At 43.1% G+C, this 27,823-nt stretch overlaps 2 protein-coding genes across 9 annotated transcripts in view; both read left to right on the forward strand.

Annotated features, from left to right (window-relative positions):
• LOC144988873 (uncharacterized) overlaps nt 1–27,823 on the forward strand; it is a 385,609-nt gene that overhangs the window by 259,756 nt on the left and 98,030 nt on the right. The window lies entirely within an intron of this gene.
• LOC144988851 (protein NLRC3-like) overlaps nt 232–27,823 on the forward strand; it is a 46,156-nt gene continuing 18,564 nt past the window's right edge. Inside the window, exons 1-8 of one of the 7 annotated variants that reach the window (XM_078939966.1) lie at nt 237–381; nt 967–1,010; nt 1,300–1,437; nt 1,520–1,660; nt 2,197–2,316; nt 2,752–2,807; nt 2,895–4,668; nt 9,155–9,330. In XM_078939966.1, coding sequence (XP_078796092.1) covers nt 1,352–1,437; nt 1,520–1,660; nt 2,197–2,316; nt 2,752–2,807; nt 2,895–4,668; nt 9,155–9,329 — 2,352 coding nt within the window. In that variant the 5' untranslated portion in view covers nt 237–381; nt 967–1,010; nt 1,300–1,351 and the 3' untranslated portion in view covers nt 9,330. Of the gene's footprint in view, nt 382–966; nt 1,011–1,299; nt 1,438–1,519; nt 1,661–2,196; nt 2,317–2,751; nt 2,808–2,894; nt 4,669–9,154; nt 9,331–27,823 lie in introns of all 7 variants that reach the window. The other 6 variants (XM_078939965.1, XM_078939969.1, XM_078939978.1 and 3 more) reach the window with 6 other exon arrangements.

Consider the following 27,823-nt stretch of genomic DNA (forward strand, 5'->3'; position numbering starts at 1 on the left):
TGGAAACAGATTTAAATGGTCTTTTTATTTCTGATCCAGTTCTCTCAGACTTCCATCATCATGTGATGTTTGTAGAAACAGGAAGAGAAAAAAACTCCACATCAGTTGATGTTTTCCAGAAGAAAACAATCAAATCATAAATCCAGTCAATGATTACACATCAACCAATCATGTGTTGACCACAAAACTGATAAACCAACTTTATCATCTGCTCCAGGATCAGACCATGTCGTTCAGGTCTAAAGTCCACAGGAATCTGCTTCCTGGCTGCATTCAGAACTGGTTTGAAACTGGAGCCGGTTGGACTTCAGGGACACAAAGCGGTTCCAAAGATCCAGAGGAAGAAGTCAAAGAAAGAACAGCTGCATTTGTGTCAGAGGGGTGAGTTGATGGAACATCTGGGATGAAAAGAATGTGGATGTTTGCATTTCAAAGGCTTTCAGAAGAAGTTCTTGAATGTTAGGACTCAGCTGGGAGCCTCTTTGTTGGAATCTAAAGGATCCTGGCTGAGATCAGATCAGATTGATCCAACATTAGTTTGGAGTTCTGGATCATGAAGTGATGAAATGATTTAGAGGAACTGAAAGGAGGATCAATCATTTGAGCTTCAGCTTTATCAGTCCCATTTGATATGGTTGTGATTTTTCTTTCTTTACTTCTGTATTTATCCTTCAACCAAACAAAGTGAAGATCTTCACCTCTGGAGGTGCAGATGATGAGATCATCTGCAAACAGATGGAGGCTTTTGGGATCTTCAAACACTGACCTCTGCAGGGCAGAATAGGAAGTGCAGCTTGATGTCTGAGTGGAGGAAATGTTTGATCTTCATCAGATGAAATGAGAGGCTCTCATGTGAGGAAGAACATCTGAACAGCTTTGATTCTTTTCTGCTGCTTTTGCTCTGATGTTGCTTCAATTCTGATTCAATGTGTTTGGATTTCAACTCACTTCATGGATTTTCTTCAGAGCGGCTCGACTGGATTCTGGACATGAAGGAAAACAGGTCAAAGGTCAAATGTCATTGAGGGAACACTGAGCTCATCCAGATGTTTAGTTTTAGTCCAGAAAAACATCAGAAAGAGAAGTTGGTTCAGATCCACAGAGTCCTGCAGAAATCAGAGTCCTGATGCTGCTGCAGACAGAACTGATCAGAACATTTGAATCATCATCTGAATGAAAGAAGAAAAACTTTTCTGCTGCAACAAACAAATATTTGATGAAGATGTTGAGGATTGAAAATGAAGCTCCAAAGCAGAAACTTGATCCTGATGATGATGATGAGGATGGTTTCCTCTGCAGGTGAAGGAGGAAGGTGTGTGTGAGCTGATGTGGATCCAGTGAATCCAGCAGCATGGATCAGTGGGAGGAACCACAGGAGGGAGCCCCTCCCTCTAGAAGCAGAGATGGTAACCATGACAACCAGAGCAAAGCTCAGAGGTGAGATGAACATCTCCAACTGTCCATGATCTTCTCCATGTCAGAGCTCAGGACTCACACCAGCAACCTTCATTCTTCACAGGAACCAACCTGGACCTGGACCTGGACCTGGATCTGGATCTGGACCTGGATCTGGATCTGGATCCGGCTTGGGGTCCTTCAGGAGTGACAGATCAAAGAATTATAATCCTAACTTCAAGAACATCCATCCAGCAGTGGACCAGTGAGTGTTTGTCAGAGTTTTTGGAGGCTGGATTCTAGTTCAGATGATCAACAGTTTTCAGATGAAGGACTTGAGGTCTGGTTCAGTTCTGGATCTCTCTGATCAGACTCACTTGGAGCATCATGTGTGTGATGAGATCTTTTCAGTTGAGTCTTCTGAGAGTCTCTGAGAGACATCAGAGATGTTGGAGAAGAAAACATGTTGACTGCTGACTCTGACTGACAGCAGCTCCAGTCTAATGAGAAGAATCACTGCAGACTCCTAGGATTCAGATTTTCAGGCTTTCCAAACATCACATTGTTCTAGTTGGACTTTCTGCTCTCAGAATTTCTCCATTTCTACATGGAGAATTGGAATCAGCTTTTCTAGAAAAAAGTCTGGATTGACTGACAGAAAATGCTGAAAGCTGGAAACTGTTGATCCAAACATGTCATGTTATTCCAGACTAAACAGCTCAGTCTGTGTTCATGTCAAAGTCCATCAGCTGTTCATGAAGAAGCAGATCCTCCAACACTCTGATGGTTTGGTGTTTGCAGAGGTCAACAGGTCACACAGAGAGTCCAGTCTGCAGCCTCCAGCTGTGGATCCATGAAGAGTGACCGGTCCAAAGGTCCTCCTCCAACCTTCAGAACTGAACCAGGACCTTCAGACTCACAGTAAGAAGCAGTTTCTAGTGAACAAAGCAGAGTTCAGCTCTCAGCAGGAACAAGAATGTTCTCATCAAGAACATCAGCTGATCCATCCAGGAAGGTCAACCATCTGCTGTGAGCGCTTTAGGTCTGAGAGGAAAGAAAAGAGTTGGACAACTCTGGAGGACACAAAGCTCAGTCTGTGAGGATGAAGCAAACAGCTGAACTTTTCTCTGAGCTCAGTCCAGACATGAGCTCCAAACACAGCTAAGGCATCATTTAGACCTTCAGATGGACTAGATCTGCTCTGGTTTCACCTGGAAACACATTTGCTCACATTCAGCACAGTCTGGATCCCAATATCTGAGTCTGAAGATCAGAGAGGATCTGCTCCATGATCAGAGTCAGTCTGGAACTTCCCACTGACTGCTTTGATTGTTGTTCACTAACGTTTCTCCTTAGTGTCCACAGAGAGAAGAAGAGGAGCGGACCCCAGTCTGCAGAAAGAGCCAGAGCTGGTGAGTCAGAGCCTGATCATCTGCTGATGGATTCTTCTGGAAACATGTGGAACACTCATGAAGAAGCTTTCTTCTCTGCTCTGTCAGCAGATGTTGGTCTGCAGGAGATGTTTGGAGAACATCAGATCAGTCTGAGGAGCAGAAGTCAACATGTGGCTGAAGGAACTGAAGAAGCAGGAAGAGAAACGCTCCTCAACAGGGTCTACACTGAGCTCTACATCACAGAGGGACTGAGACCAGAGGCTCACACCCAACATGAGGTGATGCAGCTGGAGACCACCACCAAGACCAACCAGCTCCATGACACCGCAATCAAGAACCCAGACATCTTCAAAGTCCTCCCTGACCAACACAGATCCATCAGAGTGGTTCTGACCAGCGGAGTTGCTGGAGCTGGAAAAAGCTTCTCAGTGCAGAAGTTCACTCTGGACTGGGCCGAGGGCTTGGAGAACCAAGACATCAGTGCTGTGGTTCCTCTGTCCTTCAGGGAGATGAACTTGATCAGAGATGAGCAGCACAGTCTTCTCATTCTGATGCAGCTGTTCCATCCAACACTCCAGAAGATCCCAGCAGAACAGCTGTCTGACTGCAAACTTCTGTTCATCTTTGATGGTCTGGATGAAAGCAGACTTTCTCTGGACTTCAACAACAGTCCGCTGGTGTCTGATGTCACACACAAGTCCTCAGTCAACGTGCTGCTCACTAACCTCATCCAGGGACGTCTGCTGCCCTCAGCTCTGGTCTGGATCACTTCCAGACCTGCAGCAGCCAATCAGATCCCTCCTTCATGTGTGGACAGACTGACAGAAGTCCGAGGCTTCAATGATGCTCAGAAGGAGGAGTACTTCAGGAGGAGGTTCCCAGATGGAGAGCTGTCCAGCAGAATCATCTCCCACATCAAGGGCTCCATGTCCCTCTACATCATGTGTGAAGTTCCAGTCTTCTGCTGGATCACTGCTGTGGTTCTGGAGAACCTGCTGACCACAGAGCAGAGAGGAGAGCTGCCCACCACCCTGACTGACATGTACTCCCACTTCCTGATGGTCCAGACAAAGAGGAAGAAGAACAAGTACCAGCAGGAACATCAGACAAGTCCAGACAGGGAAGTTCTTCTGAAGCTGGGGAGGCTGGCATTTGAACATCTGGAGAAAGGAAACATCATGTTCTACCAAGAAGACCTGCAGCAGTGTGGTCTGGATGTCACAGAGGCCTCAGTGTACTCTGGACTTTGTACAGAGATCTTCAGAAGAGAGTGTGAGATCTTCCAGAAAGCGGTCTACAGCTTTGTTCATCTGAGCGTTCAGGAGTTTCTGGCTGCAGTCTACATGTTCCACTGTTACTCCAACAGGAAGCTAAAGGTCATTGAGGACTTCCTGAAGGACAAAATGGAGAACCCATCCCTGGATGAGTTTCTGAGTAGAGTCATGAAGAAATCCCTGCAGAGTCAAACTGGACACCTGGACCTGCTGGTTCGCTTCCTTCATGGACTCTCTGTGGAGTCCAACCAGAGACTCTTAGGAGGCCTGCTGGGTCAGACAGAGAAGAATCCAGGAACCATCCAGAGAGCCATCAACAACCTGAAGTATATCAACAGTGAAGGAGTCTCTCCTGACAGAAGCATCAACATCTATCACTGTCTGATGGAGATGAAGGACCTCTCAGTTCATCAGGAGATCCAAGAGTTCCTGAAGTCAGAGAACAAATCAAAGAAGAAACTCTCATTGATCCACTGCTCAGCTCTGGCCTACACTCTGCAGATGTCAGAGGAGGTTCTGGATGAGCTGGACCTGATCCAGTACAACACATCATATGAGGGTAGACAGAGACTGATCCCAGCTGTGAGGAACTGCAGAAAGTTCAGGTGAGTCCAGAAGTGATTGTGATGATAAATCAGATCAGTGTTCAGATTGATTTACAAAGAATGAAAGTTTTAAAAATGATTAGAAATAAAAACATGAAAGAAGAAAATCAGTTTGTTTTTAACACTCAGATGATGTTTTGGCTAAAGATCAAAGAAGGATCATATTTGTCCAAATGAAATCCAATCCAGAACCTTCTGAAAGGTTTGAACCCAAAGCAGACGGTCCAGAATGAAAGGATGTCTTCATTTCCACAGTGTCAGTCATTCTAAAAGCACATTTCTACAATGTCAGTCATTCTAGAAGCACATTTCTACAATGACAGTCATTCTAGAAGCACATTTGTACAATGTCAGTCATTCTAGAAGCACATTTCTACTATGTCAGTCATTCTAGAAGCACATTTCTACTATGTCAGTCTTTCTAGAAGCACATTTCTACAATGTCAGTCATTCTAGAAGCACATTTCTACAATGTCAGTCATTCTAGAAGCACATTTCTACAATGTCAGTCATTCTAGAAGCACATTTCTACAATGTCAGTCATTCTAGAAGCACATTTCTACTATGTCAGTCATTCTAGAAGCACATTTCTACTATGTCAGTCTTTCTAGAAGCACATTTCTACAATGACAGTCATTCTAGAAGCACATTTCTACAATGTCAGTCATTCTAGAAGCACATTTCTACAATGTCAGTCATTCTAGAAGCACATTTCTACAATGTCAGTCATTCTAGAAGCACATTTCTACTATGTCAGTCATTCTAGAAGCACATTTCTACTATGTCAGTCATTCCAGAAGCACATTTCTACAATGTCAGTCATTCTAGAAGCACATTTCTACTATGTCAGTCATTCTAGAAGCACATTTCTACAATGTCAGTCATTCTAGAAGCACATTTCTACAATGTCAGTCATTCTAGAAGCACATTTCTACAATGACAGTCATTCTAGAAGCACATTTCTACAGTGTCAGTCATTCTAGAAGCACATTTCTACAATGTCAGTCATTCTAGAAGCACATTTCTACAATGACAGTCATTCTAGAAGCACATTTCTACAGTGTCAGTCATTCTAGAAGCACATTTCTACTATGTCAGTCATTCTAGAAGCACATTTCTACTATGTCAGTCTTTCTAGAAGCACATTTCTACAATGACAGTCATTCTAGAAGCACATTTCTACAGTGTCAGTCATTCTAGAAGCACATTTCTACAGTGTCAGTCATTCTAGAAGCACATTTCTACAATGTCAGTCATTCTAGAAGCACATTTCTACTATGTCAGTCATTCCAGAAGCACATTTCTACAATGTCAGTCATTCTAGAAGCACATTTCTACTATGTCAGTCATTCTAGAAGCACATTTCTACAATGTCAGTCATTCTAGAAGCACATTTCTACAATGTCAGTCATTCTAGAAGCACATTTCTACTATGTCAGTCATTCTAGAAGCACATTTCTACTATGTCAGTCTTTCTAAAAGCACATTTCTACAATGTCAGTCATTCTAGAAGCACATTTCTACAGTGTCAGTCATTCTAGAAGCACATTTCTACAATGTCAGTCATTCTAGAAGCACATTTCTACAGTGTCAGTCATTCTAGAAGCACATTTCTACAATGTCAGTCAATCTAGAAGCACATTTCTACAATGTCAGTCATTCTAGAAGCACATTTCTACAATGACAGTCATTCTAGAAGCACATTTCTACAATGTCAGTCATTCTAGAAGCACATTCCTACAGTGTCAGTCATTGTAGAAGCACATTTCTACAGTGTCAGTCATTCTAGAAGCACATTTCTACAATGTCAGTCATTCTAGAAGCCCATTTCTACAATGTCAGTCATTCTAGAAGCACATTTCTACAGTGTCAGTCATTCTAGAAGCACATTTCTACAATGTCAGTCATTCTAGAAGCACATTTCTACAATGTCAGTCATTCTAGAAGCACATTTCTACAATGTCAGTCATTGTAGAAGCACATTTCTACAGTGTCAGTCATTCTAGAAGCACTTTTCTACAGTGTCAGTCATTCTAGAAGCACATTTCTACAGTGTCAGTCATTCTAGAAGCACATTTCTACAGTGTCAGTCATTCTAGAAGCACATTTCTACAATGTCAGTCATTCTAGAAGCACATTTCTACAATGTCAGTCATTCTAGAAGCACATTTCTACAATGTCAGTCATTCTAGAAGCACATTTCTACAATGTCAGTCATTCTAGAAGCACATTTCTACAATGTCAGTCATTCTAGAAGCACATTTCTACAATGTCAGTCATTCTAGAAGCACATTTCTACAGTGTCAGTCATTCTAGAAGCACATTTCTACAGTGTCAGTCATTCTAGAAGCACATTTCTACAATGTCAGTCATTCTAGAAGCACATTTCTACAATGTCAGTCATTCTAGAAGCACATTTCTACAATGTCAGTCATTCTAGAAGCACATTTCTACAGTGTCAGTCATTCTAGAAGCACATTTCTACAATGTCAGTCATTCTAGAAGCACATTTCTACAGTGTCAGTCATTCTAGAAGCACATTTCTACAATGTCAGTCATTCTAGAAGCACATTTCTACAATGTCAGTCATTCTAGAAGCACATTTCTACAATGTCAGTCATTCTAGAAGCACATTTCTACTATGTCAGTCATTCTAGAAGAACATTTCTACAATGTCAGTCATTCTAGAAGCACATTTCTACAATGTCAGTCATTCTAGAAGCACATTTCTACAATGTCAGTCATTCTAGAAGCACATTTCTACAATGTCAGTCAATCTAGAAGCACATTTCTACAATGCTCTTTCTTCTGTTCATCATCTTTTTTCTAGAGAAATCTTTGATCTGTGAATGAAACACTTTGAATAAAAGAAGAAACTGAAGCAGAAACTTGATTTCTTAGGTTCTTCTATATCAGACACAGTTGTGTTTTTTCACATACAGTAGTATTTTTACCACCATAGGATTATAGGGCGGGGTCTCAGTTATGGGTAATCTTTCTGTATTTGGCACATACAATACCTGCACTGGGTGTTAAGGCACAATATCACAACATACCGGTAAAACATGCATGCTAGCACTCAATATCACAACATACTGGTAAAGCGTTATAGCGTTAAACCCTTCCTGCTGTGATGTTTCTGACCGTGGGGGAGATCCCTTTCAGGCTGACGGCGGATCTTCCTTCAATGGTCACTTCTCTGTTTTAACCCTCAGAGCCCCCAGAGCGGGTTAAGAATAGAACCAGTCTCTGTGTTTTTGGAGGAAAACCTTTTTATTTAAATTACTGTTGTCCCTAACTGAGTAACACAAACTGAATGTGCGCTCACACACTCACTTGGCCTCCTTTTGCAAACGGGGGAGTACGGCACGCAGGAACTCTGCACACACATTTCAGCACACACACACACACACATTACAACACACACACACACATTACAACACACACATTTCAGCACACAGACACTTCAGCACACACACATTTCAGCACACACACACACACATTACAACACACACACACATTACAACACACACATTTCAGCACACAGACACTTCAGCACACACACATTTCAGCACACACACACACACATTACAACACACACACACATTACAACACACACATTTCAGCACACACACATTTCAGCACACACATACACACACATACACACATGGAAAAAAAAAGCAGTGGTAGAAAAACTGAGTTGGTTCTCATCGTCTTCTTCTACTCCTCTTCTGAAGTCCCACAACTACACACTAGGTACACCGCCTCATAGGGCGCCCCCTACAGTTTGGAGAAAATGTAAGACTTTTAAGTGAACATTATAGTCATGAAAACATGGTACCTGACATGTTTGAACGGACGTCTTCTTCATAGTCGAGGAAGACTCTGACTCTGGCTGTACAATGAAGCTTAGCATCACAGCTAACTGTCACTTTAGCCTCTTTCTACCAAGAAGAGCTTCTGGAAAGTTCTGCCTGAAGGTTGGTGCTGCTGTGGTTCTGTTCATGATGGGAGACGTGGACCTGAGGAGGAAACTGGATCAAAGTTCTGCAACAGAACAGGAAGATGAACTGTTGTTGTTTACAGCTTCAGAGCTGAAAACATGAAGATATCAGTTTGGAAATGGAAATAGAAAACTCTCAGAAAAATGGATCAGAACCAACATTTAAAAACTGTCAGCATTCAATCATCATCATCCTCATAGTCAGAGTGACAGCTTTCAGTATCTGGGATCCAGATGTTCTACTGGTAACTTTGGGGTTCAGACCTCAGATCACTGACAGACTGAGGGCAGCATGAAGCTCCATGGAGCTCCACCTTCTCTCCTCCAGCTGCAGATGAAAGAAAGATCTGAGAGAGACTGATGAGGAGGACTGGTTCATGATGAAGATGAAGCTCTGATGAAGAGACAAATGTCCAACTGGAACTTCATCACAGCCTGAATTCATCATAGATCACCTGTTTCTGTCTTTCTGTCTCTTCACAGACTTCCACAACGATGTGGACTCTCAATGACTCACTGGGAAATTGTGGCCTCAGCTCTGAAGTCCAACCCGTCCCACCTGACAGAACTGGACCTTAGCGACAACAGCCTGAAGGATTCATCCATTGTGGTTCTGTGTTCTGGACTGGGAGTCCAAACTGCAGACTGCAGACTCTGAGGTCAGAACATTGAAGCTGCTGGTTGGTTCATTTCTACATTTGTAGTTCTTCACTGAAGCTGAAAGGTTTGGATTCAAAGATTTTCTGGATTTTCCACAAATTGAACATCTTTGATTCTTTGAAGAGTCTGCAGTGGAAGAAAACAGCTGCTTAGATTTTCTGTAGAACAAAGATGTTTCCATGGCAACAGAAGGTTCAGCTGTTGAAACATTTGACAGATTTCTGAGTTTAAAGAGTCAGAAAACAAACAAGAACTGAAACAGAAATCAAACCCGCCTGAAAGCTGACCGAGGTCAAAGTTCAAATCAGACACAGCAGAGCACGTGAGCGTGCACGTGCACACACACACACACACACACACACACACACACACACACAGACAGAAGTGTGAGTGCAGACTAGAGAGGAAAATCAGAGAAAGGAGAGTTTTGGTGCAGAAATGAAAGAATTGAGTAAACCTGCAGAGGCAGATCTGTAGCTGCATATCAGTTCAATGTCAGACAATATTTTCAAGGATCAGAGTCTACCAGGTTGAAGTTATAAGATTAACAATATTTGATAAAGGATTAAATGAGTTAGCGTCAGCACGCTGCACCACAGCAACACTTCTGTCAGAGATCAGTGGTCCAGAGTGTCAGAATCTCTCTGTCTTCTGTTCTCTCCAATGGTTAACTAGACTCCTTCTGAGGGGGTTCCTCTGTGTGGATCAGTTTCCATGGGAACCAGAGTCTGGGAGTCAGAAACTGGACTTTAATGTTGAAATGAAACATTTATGGTTCACATTTATATTTGTCATTTACATTTAGATTAACAGATGATGTTCATTTGTCATTGTCTCTGGTACAGAACATTGTAGAAACTGATCTTTGGTCAGAACTTCATTTACTGGGTTCCGGTAATCTGGGTTATAATCTGATACTAAATATTTACAGGGTTAATATCCCGGATGTGGAAACTGATACTTTTTTCTTGAAATTTGAATCTAGAATAATGTTAGAAATACAAATATGTGTGTAAATTAATTGTATAATAAAACAGGACAGAGACTTTGAGCAAATAACCATGTTTAATAAGTAGTTACAATAATCTGAATTGAACAACCATCACATATAAAACATGTTTATTAATAATGATAAAATAGAAAAGGCTACGTTCACACTGCAGGCTGAAACGACCCAATTCCGAATTTTTTGCCCCTAAACTTCCCAATTCCGATCTTTTCATGACAGTCTGAATGACACAGATCCGATCTTTTCAATTGCGACCCAGGCCCCGTGGGTTTGCCGTCCTGATTCCGAATTGTAGCCGTTCTTTTCAATTGCGACCGCCGTCTGACCGGCCAGGCGACTTGATTCCGAACCGTACGTCATCGACACGCAACAAACGTCATCATTCTGCGTTGAAGTAGGCGGGAACGAGAACGTAAACATCAACCATGGTGGACGATGCTGCTGAGACCAGTCAGTGAAAGGGAAAGGAGGTCACTGATTGGATTAATATTGGGGTGACAGCTCTTTTCAGGCCAAACTCCAGGGCTCTTATCGCAACTCGGCGGTTTTTGAAAAAATTTCCAGCTAAATGGCAGAGCGTGGTGTTGAACCTTTCCCGCGATAACTTTCTTTTCTTTCTCTCCTTTCCGACGTGCTCAGAAGCGCGGGGGACCCGAGGCGATCCTCCTCCTCCTCCCTGTTCTGATCCTTAGATTCTCCAGAACGGGTTAATAAAGAGTCCATAGCATTTATTTTGGGGGAAACCTTCTTTTATTACCGTTGTCCTTCCTCTGTAACACACAACATGAATGCGCGCGCACACTGACCCCCCTATTCTCTATCGCGGCACGCACTTGCACACACAAACACGCGGGCACGCGGCCCCAACACATAGTATACACATTCCTATTCCACTACAGTGGGTACAGACGATCCCGACTCCAATGCCTTCTTAAAATGAGAAGATTGTAATTGTGCTGCTCCTTCGTGAAAATAAATTTAATATTACAAAAAGAGCTCCGCTTTTGACAACACTGTTGTTGACATCCATTGTTAACGTTTGCTCCGCAAACAACAAGTGACGTCGTTCACCGTTGAGTATTCTTCTGGCTTCTGCGCATGCGGGTCTCGTTTGGGTCGTGTCACGGTCACACTGGAGATCACAAAAGTTCGGATTTATTTGAAAATGTGAACGGTCTAGCAAACAAATCCGATTTTTTCAAAAAATCCGAATTGAGCATTAAGCCCTGCAGTGTGAACGTAGCCAAAGTCATTAGTGGAAAAGTAAACCAAAGTAACTCTGTCATAAATATGATCTATGATATGTTTGGTGCAAATATGTGGGTCTTTAATGACTCTGTCCACTCTCCCATGAATCAGGGAGGGGAGGGGCAAGGTGTGGGCAGTGGGGGGGGGCAAGGTGTGGGCAGTGGGGGTAAATGGTCTGGAAGTGTTGATCTCTTCCACCTCAATAAACTCAGTTTCACAGCAGCTTCACTAGCCGCGTTTACATGGGCAAAAGTAATCGGAATGAATGCCTGATCGGAAAGAAAATGCGTCATGTAAACGCTCCGTTCGGAATACTCTGCCCCGGTCAGACTCATTCGGATCAGAATTTCTTTCCGATCGAGATAGGTGGGTTATACCGATCGTTTATCCGATCGTGGAGCATGTAAACGGTCATTCCGATCGTGTGTCACTAGCCGCGGTTACATGGGCAGAATATCTTGATGGGATCAATGGTCGGGTTAAAATTCACCCGTGCACATGGGCACAGAAAACCTTTTTCCGATTAGAACAAACGTTCCCATGGCTCACACTTTCATTCGGAATGAAACATTTGGGCATGCGCAGTAGTGTAAAAATCACCCGGATGCGGATATAGGTCCCGTTGTAAACAAACCGCTTCCACAGACATTTATGCAGCAGCTCGGTAACATACGAGACGATCTTCCAAACGTGCTTTTATTAATGTCATGAATATTATGAAGTGCCTGTTCGCTCGTTGTTATATTTAATCTGTGTGGTCAGTGCTTTTTTTGTGGAAGAATTAAGCTGGACCAAAGCTTAGGACAGGCTAACACGGCTAACAACATTAGCCGTGCGAGAAACGCAGCAATCTGCAGCTTTCTAAGGACTGAGCCACATTTATTTCTGCTCTGAAAAGTTCACACAGACCGCCCCAAAGCCACTCTGTGAGCTAGCGGCCCGAGCTCTGTTCGAACACGGTTCCTCCTGAGTCCTGCAGCCGCTAACCCAGAGCGGCGGGACGGCTCGCAGTCTGAATTCTCCCACACATAACAAAACAACAAAACGCACACGTAACAAAGCATCCTCCCCCTCGGACACAAAATTATTAATCCAGCTGCTCTGCTCACTCGGGTGCCAGTGGACCGAGGAAGTATCGGGGGGCACGAAGCGCTCCTTCCCCGCATCTCTCTCGTGAAGGGGGAAAGAGAGGGGAGAGCCAGCGGGGCGAGAGCGGAGCGGCGCTTTTCACGGGGCGTCTGCAGAGCTGGTCGGTCCCGTATGAGCTCCAAAGCTTTCTCTCAGAGAAACACCGTCTATGCGTGACGTAACCCAGAGCAGCAGTAGACGCCCACATGACAATGATTTCTATTGCTTTTAGTGGTGTCTAAGTAGTTTATATATAGTATATATATTTTTACATTTATATTTATACATATATGTAAATATATTATATTTATATAGATAATATATATAGACACATAATTTGTTGTTGTTAAAGAATAGAAACAGTCAGCCTTAAAAGCTCAAACTTTAATGAAAATGCATTGCTGCAGGACTTCTTACAAATAAAAAAATTATTACAAAGAATTTTTAAAAAATAATTTGTAAACATTTAGGAGTTTTAGACCTCTTTGTCATGTAATTTAAATTATTTAGAAAAACCCAACAATAAGTCAATAATAATAATAATAAATCAACAGTAAGTCAATACAAACACTAAATAATAACAATACATAAATAATAAGTCAACAAATAATAAAAAGTAAGTATATTAAGAAGAAGGAGAAGGAGAAGAAGAAGAAGAGTTTGAGTTTTAAAATGTCAGTTTATTCAAAGATCACAGACAAGAAAAAACACCAATCACTCACAAAATAAAGGAGCAAAACAAAGTTCACCGTTTGACACACGACATAGAACTTCAGCAAAGCACCAGATTTTTTTAAAACAGGACAAACGGTTCGACAGTCTAAAAAAAGAAAATTCTAATTTTAGCCTGGAACGGACATTGCAGCGCCAGACACGAACTGCATCAGCCAGAGGTTCGCCCGCTATTTTGCGCTTCCTGCTGACGTGAATCGCAAGTTTTGCTTCACCAAAAATAAAATGAAGCAGTTGCCATTTTTCCTTGTCTTTTTTCTTGTACCCGTACCCATAGATAAAACAACGAACGTAAAACATCACATTAAAAAGAGCAAATACAGACGTTAAAAGAGTGAAGAGACCTGAAAGCCTCTTACACTCACTAAAAACATGAAAAATTGTTTCTCTCATATCACAAAATGGGCAGCAGTCAGATACAGTGGGGTTAAGAACAGAGATAAAAGAGTTCGAAGCAACAGCACCATGTAAGATCCTCCATTGGAGGTCTCCAGTTCTCTTCCGTATGGGAGCCGTGTAAAGAACTCTCCAATATGGTCCGTCCTCACCTCCACTCAGTTTGCCAGTCCACGCACTAGGAAGGCGGTTCTGCAACTTAGTTTTGTTCAAGACCTTCACACAGTTAACATACAATGTCCTTCTGTCCGCGCAATGAAGAGTCAGGTTGTTGGGATTGCAGGGACGAAGCAGCTGTCCGGTAAGTCCACCCAGATCAGGGCTCAGCCACACCTCTGGAAAGAGGTCATCGTGGATGAGAGCAGTGGTCCCGTTGCAGTAATCAGCCAGGAGTCCCCTCACCCCAGCACCCAGCCTGCCCCTCCAGCGGTCCAGGAGACGACGTGCCATTCTGGCGGACCGGAGACCCAGCGAGGAACACAAAAAGGAGACGTCCGACAGATCGGGTCCCGCTGCAGTCACCAGCTGCTCCAGAGTCAGAACTCAAGACCTTCGAAGGGTCAACTGAAGTCCAGGGGTGGTGTCATCGCATATGTCCAACCATGCCCCAAAGATCAAGGGCTCTTTTAATAGCCAACAAAGAGAGGGAGAGTTTTTTCGTTTGACAACATTAAAAAGATGCCAGGACTTAAAAACACCCTGATAAAAACGAGGCACCCCATGTACATCTAAAAATTTGGTGTCCATTAAAAACAAAGCCTCATCCAGCCCCAAACCATTCACACGCCTCAAGATGCAGATAGCCAGCTCCTTCCACATTAAATCCGTCGGCCCAGTCAAAAAACGTTGCAGGAACTGGATCCTGAAGGTGGCAGTTCTGCTGGCCAGGTGTACTAGGCCCTGTCCCCCCTCCTCCCGAGGAAGAAATAACACTCCCTGTGGCACCCAGTGTAGACTGTCCCAGAAGAAATTGACAAGTTTGGACTGAATCTGAGACAGTAACCCGGGAGGGGGGTCCAAACACATCAGCCTGTGCCAAAGCAGGGAAGCAACAAGGTTATTGATAACCAATACTCTCCCCCTAAAAGACATCTGGGGGAGCAGCCATCGCCATTTGTTCATCTTCCCCTCCAGTCTATGGACAACATCCTCCCAGTTCTTTTTTAAAGTGACAGGACCACCAAGAAAAACCCCCAGGTACTTCAAACCATCCTTCCTCCATATCACATTAGATGGGAGAGTTGGAAGAGCGTCCTGCCACTTTCCCACAGCAACAGCCTCAGTCTTGTGCCAGTTAACCCTTGCAGATGACAATTTAGAAAAAGCATGTATTGCATCTACCAACACATTCACGTCTGCCTGATTTTGAACAAAAACAATCACATCATCAGCATAAGCTGATAAAACAATGTTCCTCCGGAAACCAGGCAAACACAAACCCTCAATACTTGCACGGATCTTATGGAGGAGGGGCTCCAGAGAGAGAGCGTAGAGCATGCCAGACAGAGCACAGCCCTGCCGTATGCCCCGACCCACCCTAAAAGGAGCACACAGACCGCCGTTCACCTTCAGCACACTCTCAGCCTCGGCGTAAAATACTCTGATTTTTGCAATGAAACCAGCACAGAACCCAAACTTCTCCATAACTTTCCAAAGGAAGCTGTGTTCAACGTGGTCAAAAGCCTTTTCCTGGTCAAGAGAAATCAGACCTGATCGTACGCCCAAAAGCTCAGAGACTTCCAAAACATCTCGAATTAAAAAAACATTATCAACCATGAGTCTACCTCGGACACAGTAGGTCTGGTCCCGGTGGATGATCTGCTCCATAGCATCCCTCAGCCTATTGGAGAAGGTCCTGGATAAAATTTTGTAGTCCACGCACAGCAGAGAAACGGGTCGCCAGTTCTTAATTTCTTGAAGGTTCCCTTTCTTCGGCAGGAGAGCAACAACAGCTCTGCGACAAGACGTTGGTAGAGCACCAGAGAGCAAACAGTCATTGAAAACCTCCAAGATGTCAGGAGCAAGGATGTCCCAGAAAGCTTTGTAAAGCTCCACAGTGAGGCCATCGATCCCAGGAGCCCTCCGGCCCTTCATGCTCTGAAGGGCAGCGGACAGCTCAGGAAGCTGGAGAAGCCGGTCCAACTGAGAGTTCATCTCCTCGGCGACATGAGGCAGTCCACTGCAGAACTCGTCCAACAGGCCGTCATCACCATCACACTCACTGGCCTAGAGTGAGGAATAAAAGTCCACAGCCCTCTGTCTGATCTGGTCAGGTCCAAGCAACTCCTCTCCGGTGTCAGACAACAAGGAGTGCATCACCTTCATCTGTCCTTGCTTCTTCTCCAGACCAAAAAAGAAGCTAGAGGGAGCATCCATTTCAGAAACATCCTGAAACCGAGACCGAACCAAGGCCCCCTGAACTTTAGAGTCCAGCAGGCGCTCCAAAGTCAACCGTTTTGCTTTTAGGAGCTCAATATGCCCCTGATTTTGAGTGGACTCACTCAAAGACTCCAAGCCCACAATCTCAGTCTCCAAGTCTTCAATAAATCGACAGTAATCACGCGTAACGTTGAGAGTGTACTGCTGGCACAAAAGCTTAATTTCAGTCTTACCACGGTCCCACCATTGCCCAAGAGAACTAAAATCATGTTTCTTTTGTCGGAACTGAGTCCAAAAGAAACTTAAAATATCCTTAAAACTGAATTAAAATGCCAATAAGCACTTTTAGGCGTAAAATCCTTCACATAAAAGACACAAACCACAAGAGAATGGTCGGTAAAAGCAACAGGAAAGATATTACAGGACTTAAAAACATTAAAATGGTGCTTAAAACAATAAAAACGATCAAGACGTGCGAGAGTCAACCGGCTCTCATACATGCGGGAACAAGTGTATTGCCGGCAGTCTGCATGCATCCTTCTCCACACGTCCACCAGGCCATGAGAGCAGACCAGCTGCCTCAAAGCGCGCTGTGAGGCCGGATGAGGCTCTATGTGGTTTCTGTCCACAAGCTCATTTTCAGTACAATTAAAATCCCCCCCCAAGAATAAAAAATCCTCTGAACTGCAGCTATCCAGTTTTACACTGAGTCGTGCAAAAAAACTCTTCCTCTCAGCACCAACAGTCGGAGCATAAACATTCACTAAAAGCACAGCAAAACGCTCAAACACCGCTCTGACCAGCAAAACCCTTCCTGCAACCAAATGTAAACCTCCTGGAGAACAAAAAACCCACCCCTCCACTAGCTGAGGTGAGATGGCTCAGAAGGACCTCACCATCCCACTCTCTGTTCCAGTCCACCTCCAGACTGGGATCACTGTGGGTCTCCTGAAGGAATAAAACATCCAGGTGTTTGGCCCTCATGGTCTCAAAGAGCAGGGCTCTTTTCAAGGGTTCTCTGGCACCATTAACATTTAAGCTGCCCACTTTAAAGGAATCCATCAAATAAAGGGGGAAAAAACAAGAAATGAAATAAATAAGCAAACCCATCATGAATTTAAAAACCAAGTTGTTGTCGGACTTTCTGCATCTGTTTCCTCAGTCTGTAAACCTCCTGATCAGTCAGATCAGACTCAGCTCTGTGTTTTATGAGGTGCTTAGCAGACACATAAAAAGCTTTCAAATCAGGGAAATATGAGGGAATGTGCAACTTCTTAAAACCTTTAGTCTGTTGCAGAAAACTTTTAAACATTTGAGCAGGATACAGTTTCATTTCCTGACTATTGGACAGCAAAGAGCTGCCCTGAGACGGTTCACTGCAGTCAGACCAGCATCCCTCACTGTCGCTGCCGTCAGACACAACCGCCCCCCCCTCAGAGACCACCCGTCTGCTGGCTTTAACGCCCACATCCGCAGACGTGGAGCCCCGCTTTCTCCGTTTCAGAGAAACCCCCACCTTCCCCGATCCACGCGCCTCAGCATCGACGTCATCAATCCCCCCTTCCAGACACGCCTCGCCGTCACCCACCACACACTCCACAGACGCACCCGAACCACAACACTCAGAGGGCTCCACCACCCCCTCATTCACACACACAGCTGCGGAAGCATCCACCCCAGATGCCCCACCAGAAACTTCCAACACATCCACCACCTCAGTGACATTCACGACACCTGTAGGAAAATATCTTTCGCTCTGAGATTTTTCCACGCATGTTCTATTAGTCGGGAGAGATATAAGACCAAGATTCAGCCGGATAAAGTCACAGAAGGTTTATTCCCTAACAAAAGTTCTAAGACAGAATTAAAACAGATCTGGGTCCTCATTTTAGAAGGCCTACAAAACGCAAGAAGTTACAGGTGTTTTACATGAAAGGCCACAAGACAGAAGACAATAAAATTGTACTCTGCTGAAACTTTTAAAGATGAATTCTGGGCGTTTTCCTCCGTCGAATCTCCGCCCCGGAACACTCGCATTGGCTGATCGATGATCCGTCTCCTCCTTCAGCCAATCGTAGAGGGTCATTCTCCGTGACCAGTTCCTCTCCTCAGGGAATGACTTCAAAGGGACACCTAGTGTTGCAGTAAACTCCGTCCCTTCCTGTCCACAACAAATCAGATTGACAGCAGGAAATCCATGGAGGTTCTGGGTCAAAGTTCAGTCTTTTGTTCTTCTTGAGAACTGGACATCCAGAGAAATTCTCACAGCTATAATCTGTTCCGCATGTGGTTTAGATTAGAGTGCTGGCTCCATTTCTGCTGGTCAGTGCCCCGAGAGGTCAGCATCCCCCGAGAGGTCAGCATCCCCCTTCTCTGTAGGGGAATGACTGACAGTTGCTGTCCATAGGTCACATCTCAGGAATGTGAGGTCAGGATGCACGGAGTTCAGTGAAAGCACACACTTTAGCTATGGAATAAACTAAAGGTGATATATGTAAAACAGAAAACGTAATAAAATAAGACAGAAAAACCCTTCTAAAGTGAGGACCAAAAATATAATTTCCTTCACACCCTCCACCGAAACCCCTCCCTCTCCAACCTGACTCACCGCTTCCTCCACCTGACCGTCTCCACTCATCACGTTCCCACCAGACTCGCCCACCGGCTCAGGCCCGTCCTCCACGAGTTCAGGACAGGCTGCCAATTCCTCAGGAGGACGCTCAACCAAAGCGGCGCTTCGCGGCGCGGGGCGATCAGCGCGCAACCCACGCTGACCATCACTCGCTCTACCCACCGCCGCCGCGGCCACGCCCCCCGAGGCAGAAACGGCGCGGTGTGGACAGGCTTTCACCAAATGTCCCTCATCGCCGCAACCAAAGCATTTGAACGAGGCAGAAGTAGCAAAAAGCACATATTCATAATCATCCACACGCACCTTAAACACAGAGTTCAAGTCCTCCTCCTTCTTGTGGAGGATCATGAACACATGTCTGCGGTGAGACACGACGTGTTTCAGCAGGGGGGGACTTACATCCTGACATAACTTTACGCACAGGTGACACCACCTTCCCGTGTTTGGACAGTTCTCGCACCAGAAACTCGTCACTAATGAATGGAGGGACGTTAGACAGCGTGATCTTGGTCGCCGGCTGAGAGAGCGGCGTGACGGTTTCAAACACGCCATTGATAGAAATGCCCTTCTCAACCAGCGTGTTCACCTGCTCCACCCTCTCTACAAACAAAACAACGGCTCCATTCATGCGAGCAGCAGATTTAATTGCAGCATGCCCGATAACTTCCCCCACGGCCAGAGCCACATCCTCCACGCTGTGCAGGGAGCCGGCACCTGTTTTAACGCCGTGTTTCCTGGTAAGTGAAGTGAGGGCCATGGCGTCCAGAACGCCACCAGCTCCACACCCACCACCGGATAAAACCCACAAAACACCAAAAAAACAAAATAAATGAACTAACAATACACCTAAACCATCAACAACTAACACCAAAGTGAAAAAGTAAAGAAAAAAAGGACAGAAAAGGCAAAGAAATCAATCACTCCTCAGCTCCTTCAATCACCCTCCTCTCAGAAGAAGAAGAACAAGAACAAGAACGACAAGAAGAAGAAGAGTGAACAATAGATTAACCCTAAAATAACAACAACAACAAAGAAAACCAAAAGTGTTACAGAAATCAAAATCTTAGGGGTTTTTATCGATGACAAACTAAGTTGGAAGCCACACATCAGACACATACAAACTAAAGTCTCCAAAAGTATTTCAATCGTAAATAAATCTAAACATATATTAGGATACAACAGTAGATATTTATTGTACCGCTCCTTAATATTACCATATTTCACCTACTGTATAGAAATTTGGGGGAATAATTACAAGAGCTCACTACATCCTCTCTGTTTACTTCAAAAACGAGCCGTCAGAATTGTACATAAAGCCGGATATCTTGAACATACGAACAATCTATTTTATCAATCTAGACTTTTAAAACTGCATGACCTTGTGGATTTTTACACTGCGCAACTTTTATACAGAGCCAGTGGGAAATCGTTACCATCCAACATCCAAAAACAGTTCTTAGAAAATGAAGGAGGTTACAGACTGAGGGGATGTAGGAACTTCAAGATCAAATTGATAAGAACCACAAAGAAAAGTTTCTGTGTGTCGGTGTGTGGCACTAAACTTTGGAACAGTTTAAGTAATGAGCTCGAACAATGTTCAAATATTCAAATATTCAAGAAAATGTATAAAGAAACTCTTATTTCAGGATATGAAGATAAGAGGATTCAAGGATCAACAGGTGCTTGAATAATTCCAAATACATGTGTGAACTTGATTGTGGTGAAATAATCAAAGCTCTGTAATTACAACCACTGAGTGTTACATTGTAATGTGCAATAATGATTACTGAAATGTTTAAATTACAATCAATAAACTATTGATTTTATTTACTTGATCTGCAATGTGTAGCAATAATTTCTGGTTTAATCTTATCATGTGTTCTAATGATAATCAATTATTATTACATATCGATATCGTTACTGTTTACTGAAATCATGAATGAATGTTTTCTGAAGATCATCAATCATTTCTAGGCACTGGATTTTGTTTCTTGAAGAGAATCTATCTGATCAGAACCGGATTTAAAACTCTGTAAAACTATCAAATGAATGAACTCAGTAGGGGTGGGATTATATAAGCTTGCTTCTTCCCAATCCTTTTCAAGCAATAAATCAAACTCTACTTATACTTCAGTTAATGATCACTGTATTTAATTAAGCAAATGTGACTTAAGTGACATTTTTGTTTTGTTTTCTGTCTTATTAATCTATGCATTTCATCATTTCTGTAATGAGTTTGATAAATATGTGTACCGTAATTTCCGGACTACAAGCCGCTACTTTTTTCCTGCGCTTACAGCCTTGCGGCTTATTCAGTGACGCGGCTCATTTATGGATTTAATTAGCGGCCGCTATGTACGTACTTTCGAACTCAGTGAATAGTTTGAATTCTTTATCTATCACCAAACACAAGGCATTTATATTCAACACACCTCTAAGCAGCCAAACAGCATGGACTTGACTTCAGGTCTTAGACACTTCAGTCATGGTTCAACAAAATGAAACACGCATGCCCGGCCGCATCCCAGAATCCTTTGGGGCCATTAGACCCAACGTGCACGTGATCGCCGCTACAATATGATGAAGCTTTCAAGTTAAAAGCAATCGTTAAAAGCAGCGTAAAAAAGTCCACCGTCACCAACGGGTTTGGAAAAGCCGGTTTGCTGCGTGACGGAGAGAACAGCGCATGGAGTGAATTTACACTCCATTTACGGTTTCTAAGGAAACCGTAAAAGCGGAATTTTTCTTTGAAAAACTCACAGCCTCCGTGTGAGCTGGAGACATCTTCTCCTGCTGATTGAGCTGCGGGGCCGATGGCAGTCTGATGGCTCCCACACGTAACAACGCACCCGCCCCTCATACACAAAACGTACAGTATTAAGTCCGATTGCTTTGCACAGACACGATTTGCTCCATCCACCGGCGCAACGGGGACGAAGCGCTCCTCCTTGAAGCAGCCCTGGCCAGAGGTGTCGGAGTAGATAGGAAGGGGAGACAAGGAGCGCGCGGGGCGGGAGCGGAGCGCAGAGGCTTCTGAATTCTGACGCAAAAAATGAAATAAAAACACCATAACTGAGGAACTTGTGAACAGAATAGAGGTCCATGCTGTTTGACAGATGTCGATACACTCAAATACATGAGCCAGAGGCAAAGCTGGCACCACCCACAATGTGCTAATAAATTGCACTCACTCTGGGATTCTGGCCGTGATCTGTCAGGACGACAATATCGCCTAACACATGCGCGGCTTGTGTATGTATAAAACTAATTAAACACGTGAAAATGGGTGGGTGCGGCTTGTAATCGGTTGCGCTTTGTAGTCCGGAATTTACGGTAATTTTTTTATTGCTTTGACTACAATGCTTGAAATAAATCAATAAATCAAGAAATCAAGAAAAGTTCAGTCACTGAGTCAGAAATGTATAAATCTATATTACTATAATAGCCTAGTATACTGTATACAGGTTTAACACAATAAAATGTACATTTATGTCGACAGCAAATTATCCGTACATCATGCAGCATGTTGATAATAGCCCTGCAGCATCATGCATGTCAACATGTGTTCTATTAATGAAGCCCCAGCAGCATTAAAAGAAAAAAATATAGTAATTACCTGTGAAATGTTCTGCCTTCCTCCTTCATGGACTCAGTTCTCTGATTCTGGCAGTTGAAACCCAAACAATGAACTGGTATTATGCAAAGAATGTCAGTAATGATCTGCTCTGTTCAGGAGAAGATTCTCTCAGTTCTCAGGTCCAGGTTGGTTCTGATCCGGTTCTAGATGGAATTGTTTTTTTGCAGACTCTAGATTCTCTTTTCACATCATCAGTTAAAGTGAAGTTTTTCTGCATTCAGCTTCTCTTTCCAGTGTCTCTGTAGGTTGTTGTGTTGATGTTGTCTCTTCTAGTCTTTTGTTGCACTTGGCGCTCTATTCCATTCAGCTTTCACTGCCCCTCCCCCGCTCAGCACCAACAGCTATTGACCAATAAAGAAGTGAGAGAGTGAAGGACAGTTAAAATGGTTTCCAGGAAGAAGTTGGTTCTTGTTCTCTTTCAAAGCCATTCTGTCTCCAGACGTTTCCACAATGGAGCGTTTAGTTCAGACTGATGTTGTTGGATTTACCTGTGACTGTGATCGTCTCCAGGGTTTATTGATAACATGATCGACAGCCTGATCAGTGACCTGCTGTAGCTGTGAATGTGCTGAGGAAGAGGGGGGGGGGGGGGGTGTTCATCCACTGAGCAGAAACAGGAAATACAGAAAAAAACAGCAGACTGCATTCTCTAGTCTGGTGTAAAATATGAGACATAATTCTATGAGATAAGAGCCGTTTGGTACCAGAGACACATCACAGTTTGTTGCCTTTCTTGCTCCTGTAGCCAAAAATAAAAAGGACTGTTTGAACTATTAAAGCAGAAGTGTACAGATCCTAAAATAGTAGATCTGATCTTTTCCTAAATTAGAAAATGGACATGGTGAGCCTTCATTTAATCATCTCAGGAAACACTCGTATGTGGCATTATTGCACGTGGAAACTTATAAAATGCAAATTAAAAATATGGTAATTGAAGAATCACATACAGTGGGTGGAGCTCAACACATTTAACCCCGCCCACATTGAGCCACGCCTCTGTCTGCACACTGCAGCCAGGAGTAGTTGGGCAGTCCGGCGTCAGTCTGTCAGGCGGGAAAGACGCCGTTACAAAATGGGGCAACAGCTGGGCGGCCACAGTGGGATCGGTGGCCCAGCAGCTCTGATTGGACGATGTGTAAATGTCTCTGGATGACAGCCGTCCTCATCAAGTATCACTGGCCACCAGCCGCCTCATTCCCTGCAACAGTGAACTGCTCTGTGGAGCGCACAAAACAAAACTACTGTACGTACTTCTGACACACACAGTTGTATTATTGACATCTAAACATTAGCTGTAGTTCCATTATTATTGACATCTAAACATTAGCTGTAGTTCCATTTACAGAATGTCTTTGACCGGACCAAAGATCAGATTAGAATTGAACTGTGTACATGGAACCAGAGAAACTTTATTCAGTTAGAACAAATGTTTACATCCGCTTCAATTTCTGCAGCAATAAATCACACTGACATGCATAGAACGATCTAAAATACTGGAAAATACCATAGAAGAAGAACTATTGAGTTGTGTTGTAAACAAAGAAAGCTGCAGCATAGAGTGAGATGATCTTCTGAACATGATTTTATTATTTTTATTAGAACATCCTCAATCACACATCCATTCACTCTCACACCTATGGACAATTTAGAGTTGCCAATTATTATTTACATAAATTTCAGCATGTGATCAATAAAGGCCTGATTTGTACGCGGCCTGCAAGCCTGGACTGAAGAACTGGTGTAGCGACCTGCAGTCATGAAGGTTTCAGACCAGGAAGCCCAAAGTTCTGGACTTTTCATTGGAAGTGGCCGCTTGAAACGTAAGTCGACTCAGCTGGTGTGCAGTGCAGGTGGAGGGGGAGGGGCTTGGTCACAGTGGTCCTTTGTGTGCATGCATAGACACATGGAATATTAGAGGGAACATTCCTGCCACCAGAGTGCCACTGAGCAACCTCCAAATGTGCCAGGGTGGTGGCTGACCAATGGCAAAAAACTGTCCATCACTGTTGAATTCTAACTTTATTTAAACTTTAGCAGACGGGTGTAAAATAGTGACTGCTGCCGCCCCATTCCAAGTTCCACTGGGTGACCAAACTGTCCTTTAGGTCTCTGCTCTGTGGCATTTTGGTAAATGTGACCATAGCTTCACTCAGACTCTCATTGGTGGCATTTTGGTAAATGTGACCATAGCTTCACTCAGACTCTCATTGGTGGCATTTTGGTAAATGTGACCATAGCTGCACTCAGACTCTCATTGGTGGCATTTTGGTAAATGTGACCATAGCTTCACTCAGGCTCTCATTGGTGGCATTTTGGTAAATGTGACCATAGCTGCACTCAGGCTCTCATTGGTGGCATTTTGGTAAATGTGACCATAGCTTCACTCAGACTCTCATTGGTGGCATTTTGGTAAATGTGACCATAGCTGCACTCAGACTCTCATTGGTGGCATTTTGGTAAATGTGACCATAGCTTCACTCAGGCTCTCATTGGTGGCATTTTGGTAAATGTGACCATAGCTGCACTCAGACTCTCATTGGTGGCATTTTGGTAAATGTGACCATAGCTTCACTCAGACTCTCATTGGTTTTTAGAGACTGTTTCCAGAATCCACTGTTCTCTTCAGCACCATGAGGACTAGCTCCACAGTAACTTGCAGCATCATTAGCTAGACTTGATTGAAACTGTTCAGTAAAACAGCTGAACTGCTGCATTATGGGATCTGTAGTTACTTTGTTACCAGCGCTCCTTTAATAACAATAATATAAAATGATCTGACAGACCAGATGTGGTGGACCGAGCAGTAGAAGACAAGGACAGCAAACAGTTTTATCAAAAGTTTTCACATTTATTGTTCAAAATGTTTAAAACTAAATACTAAATGCTGATGGTCTGGTTGATCTGTGGTGAGTTTCAGCTTCATGCAGGCGTTGAGACTTCCATCCGTTAACGTGATGGTAGGTCTGAATGTTCTGTAGAGGTGAGACAGACTGCTCACATGCAGACGTGGAGGCAAACATGGTCAGTACAGCAATCCTCACACGCTGCAGTGTGGTATGTGACGGGCAGTGTGTTCTCATCAGAGCGCTTTTCACCTTGCTGCCTGTGCCCACTACCCCTCCCCTTATCAAAGACGGGGGGGTGCATCTGCCGGGACGGTAATTCACAGGTTTCAGGCCGTTACAGATTTGGGGTTTTGATGCTCAATACATTAGGCGCTGAATTGACACCATACTTTACAAACTGGCATCACATCGTGCCTGAGAAGGACTGGTCTAATGAAACTTTTTGTTTTTTAAATAATTAAAGATTTGTCTGTGAGCCAGATGTGGTCGTCAGCAGAGCCAGATAAAGCTGGCGATCCATAGGTTCCCGACCCCTGATGTAGGGTGTGGTGCAGTAGGTTACTGCCCTGATGGGGTGGCAGCGTAGGCAGCCATCACACCAGATTAGCCTGGACAATATGACCAAAACATAAACCAGAATGGTTCATTTTAGCCACACTGACATGACAACATGACAAACATCCAAGAATCCTCACAAATGAGTACCGTATTTTCACGACCAGAAGGCGCTTAAAAGGCTTGAATTTTCTCCAAAAGGTACGGAGTGATCAGTTATTGAAAATATATGCTGATTATGTTACTTAGAAAAGTCATTGATATGATTAAAAAAATACTATATCAGGATGTTTCAGACATTTTCATAGAAAAATTTGATCAAGTATCCAAAGTTAAAAATATGTGCAAAATTATGTTACATTAGAAAATCATCAATCAATTTATCAATTTTTGGAGCAAGTGAAGTAATATAATTGAAAGTCAATCAATGTAACCATTTTCAATAATTGATTAATCATTTGTTTTATTGTTTTTTTTGTATTTTTATTTATTTTATTTTATAATAAGGTAATGCTGTGAAATAAAATTAAACAAAAGGGTCCATATTATGCTGAATGACCAAGGTTGGCATTTCTTCTTCTGCTGATTAACAGCCGTTCTCCTGGGTTCAAACAGAGTTTCTAGTTTTCTTCCATGTTATGTCTGCAGACATTAGATTCAGGTCCATATTCTTCTTCAGCTGATATCAGCTCGGTGAAAGTTGAGGTCAAGTTGTCTGCAGGTCGAAGCTCTCTGCTGAGAATCAGGTTATGTTAGACTTTTGGAGAAAGTGATGAATCCAGGCGTTATATTTCTAGAAATGATTTGGCTCTTTGATTTATTACTGCATGTTGGTTCAGACGACCGTGATCAGACACTTGTCAAAGTCCTTCATGGTGTTCACAACCAGAACCTTCAAAGTCCAGTCAAAGTCAAAGTCAGCTTTATTTGCATCCATAAGACATACAGCACAGATGAAATTGATTTTCTCTCACCCCACAGTGCAAGCAGCTTATAAAATAATAAATAAACAACATAAATGAAATAGATAAAATGACGGTATAATGAGAATAACAGTAATCTAAACAGTGCTAAAGAACAGTGGCATGGTTAAAGTGGTTTAAAGTGAGAACAGTAAGTGGATGAGTCAGTGATGGCAGTCTTTGATGATGATGGTGTTCTGAACTGATGTGAAGTTTTTTTTTTTTTGAACACACTTTATTCAAGTATGCAGATCAATTATTGACTTTTACAGCATAACGAAATGAACGAAGAACAAGTGGCATCTCAGCAAAAATGAAGGTATCAACAGGAGTCTTTCAAAAACAGTTTCCCAGGACTTAGAAAATATTACCATAAAAGTAAATAAATAACGAAACAATAATTGACAAAGAAATATTACATTGTACACTGATTATGAGTGGAAAAGCTGCCCGTAAAGGTAAACAATACTGACCCGTTGCAAAAACACCCTATGCTAAAATTTATCCATCTGGCCAACCAAAGTGTTCAGTCACAGGAGTCCATAAGTCATAAAACATCTCTGACCTCAAATGAAGTTTAGCTGTTATTTTTTCCATCAAATAAACTTTCCTCAAAGCCTCCAGCCACTGTTCAAGAGTCGGGGGTGAGGTTTTAAGCCAAGATCTGGTAATCATCTTTTTTGCCACCAGTAGAAGGATTTGTATAAGTTTAACTTTTTTCTTTTCTATACCTTCTTCTGGAAGGATGCCTATTATATAGTAAAGTGGATTTAATGGCAAGTTGACCTGTGTTATAACTTTAATAATGTTTTGAATTCCTTGCCAATATGGTTATAAGAACAGGGCAGTCCCAAAAAATATGTGTGTGATCTCCAATTTTATTGCATTTCCTCCAACATAGATCAGATTTATTTTTGTCATATTTAGATATGGTGTAAGGAGTCTTGAAAAATCTCATCATAATCTTC

Source organism: Oryzias latipes, chromosome 2 (assembly GCF_053564925.1).
Source record: "Oryzias latipes strain Hd-rR chromosome 2, Olatipes_Hd-rR_3.1".
NCBI lineage: Eukaryota > Metazoa > Chordata > Actinopteri > Beloniformes > Adrianichthyidae > Oryzias > Oryzias latipes.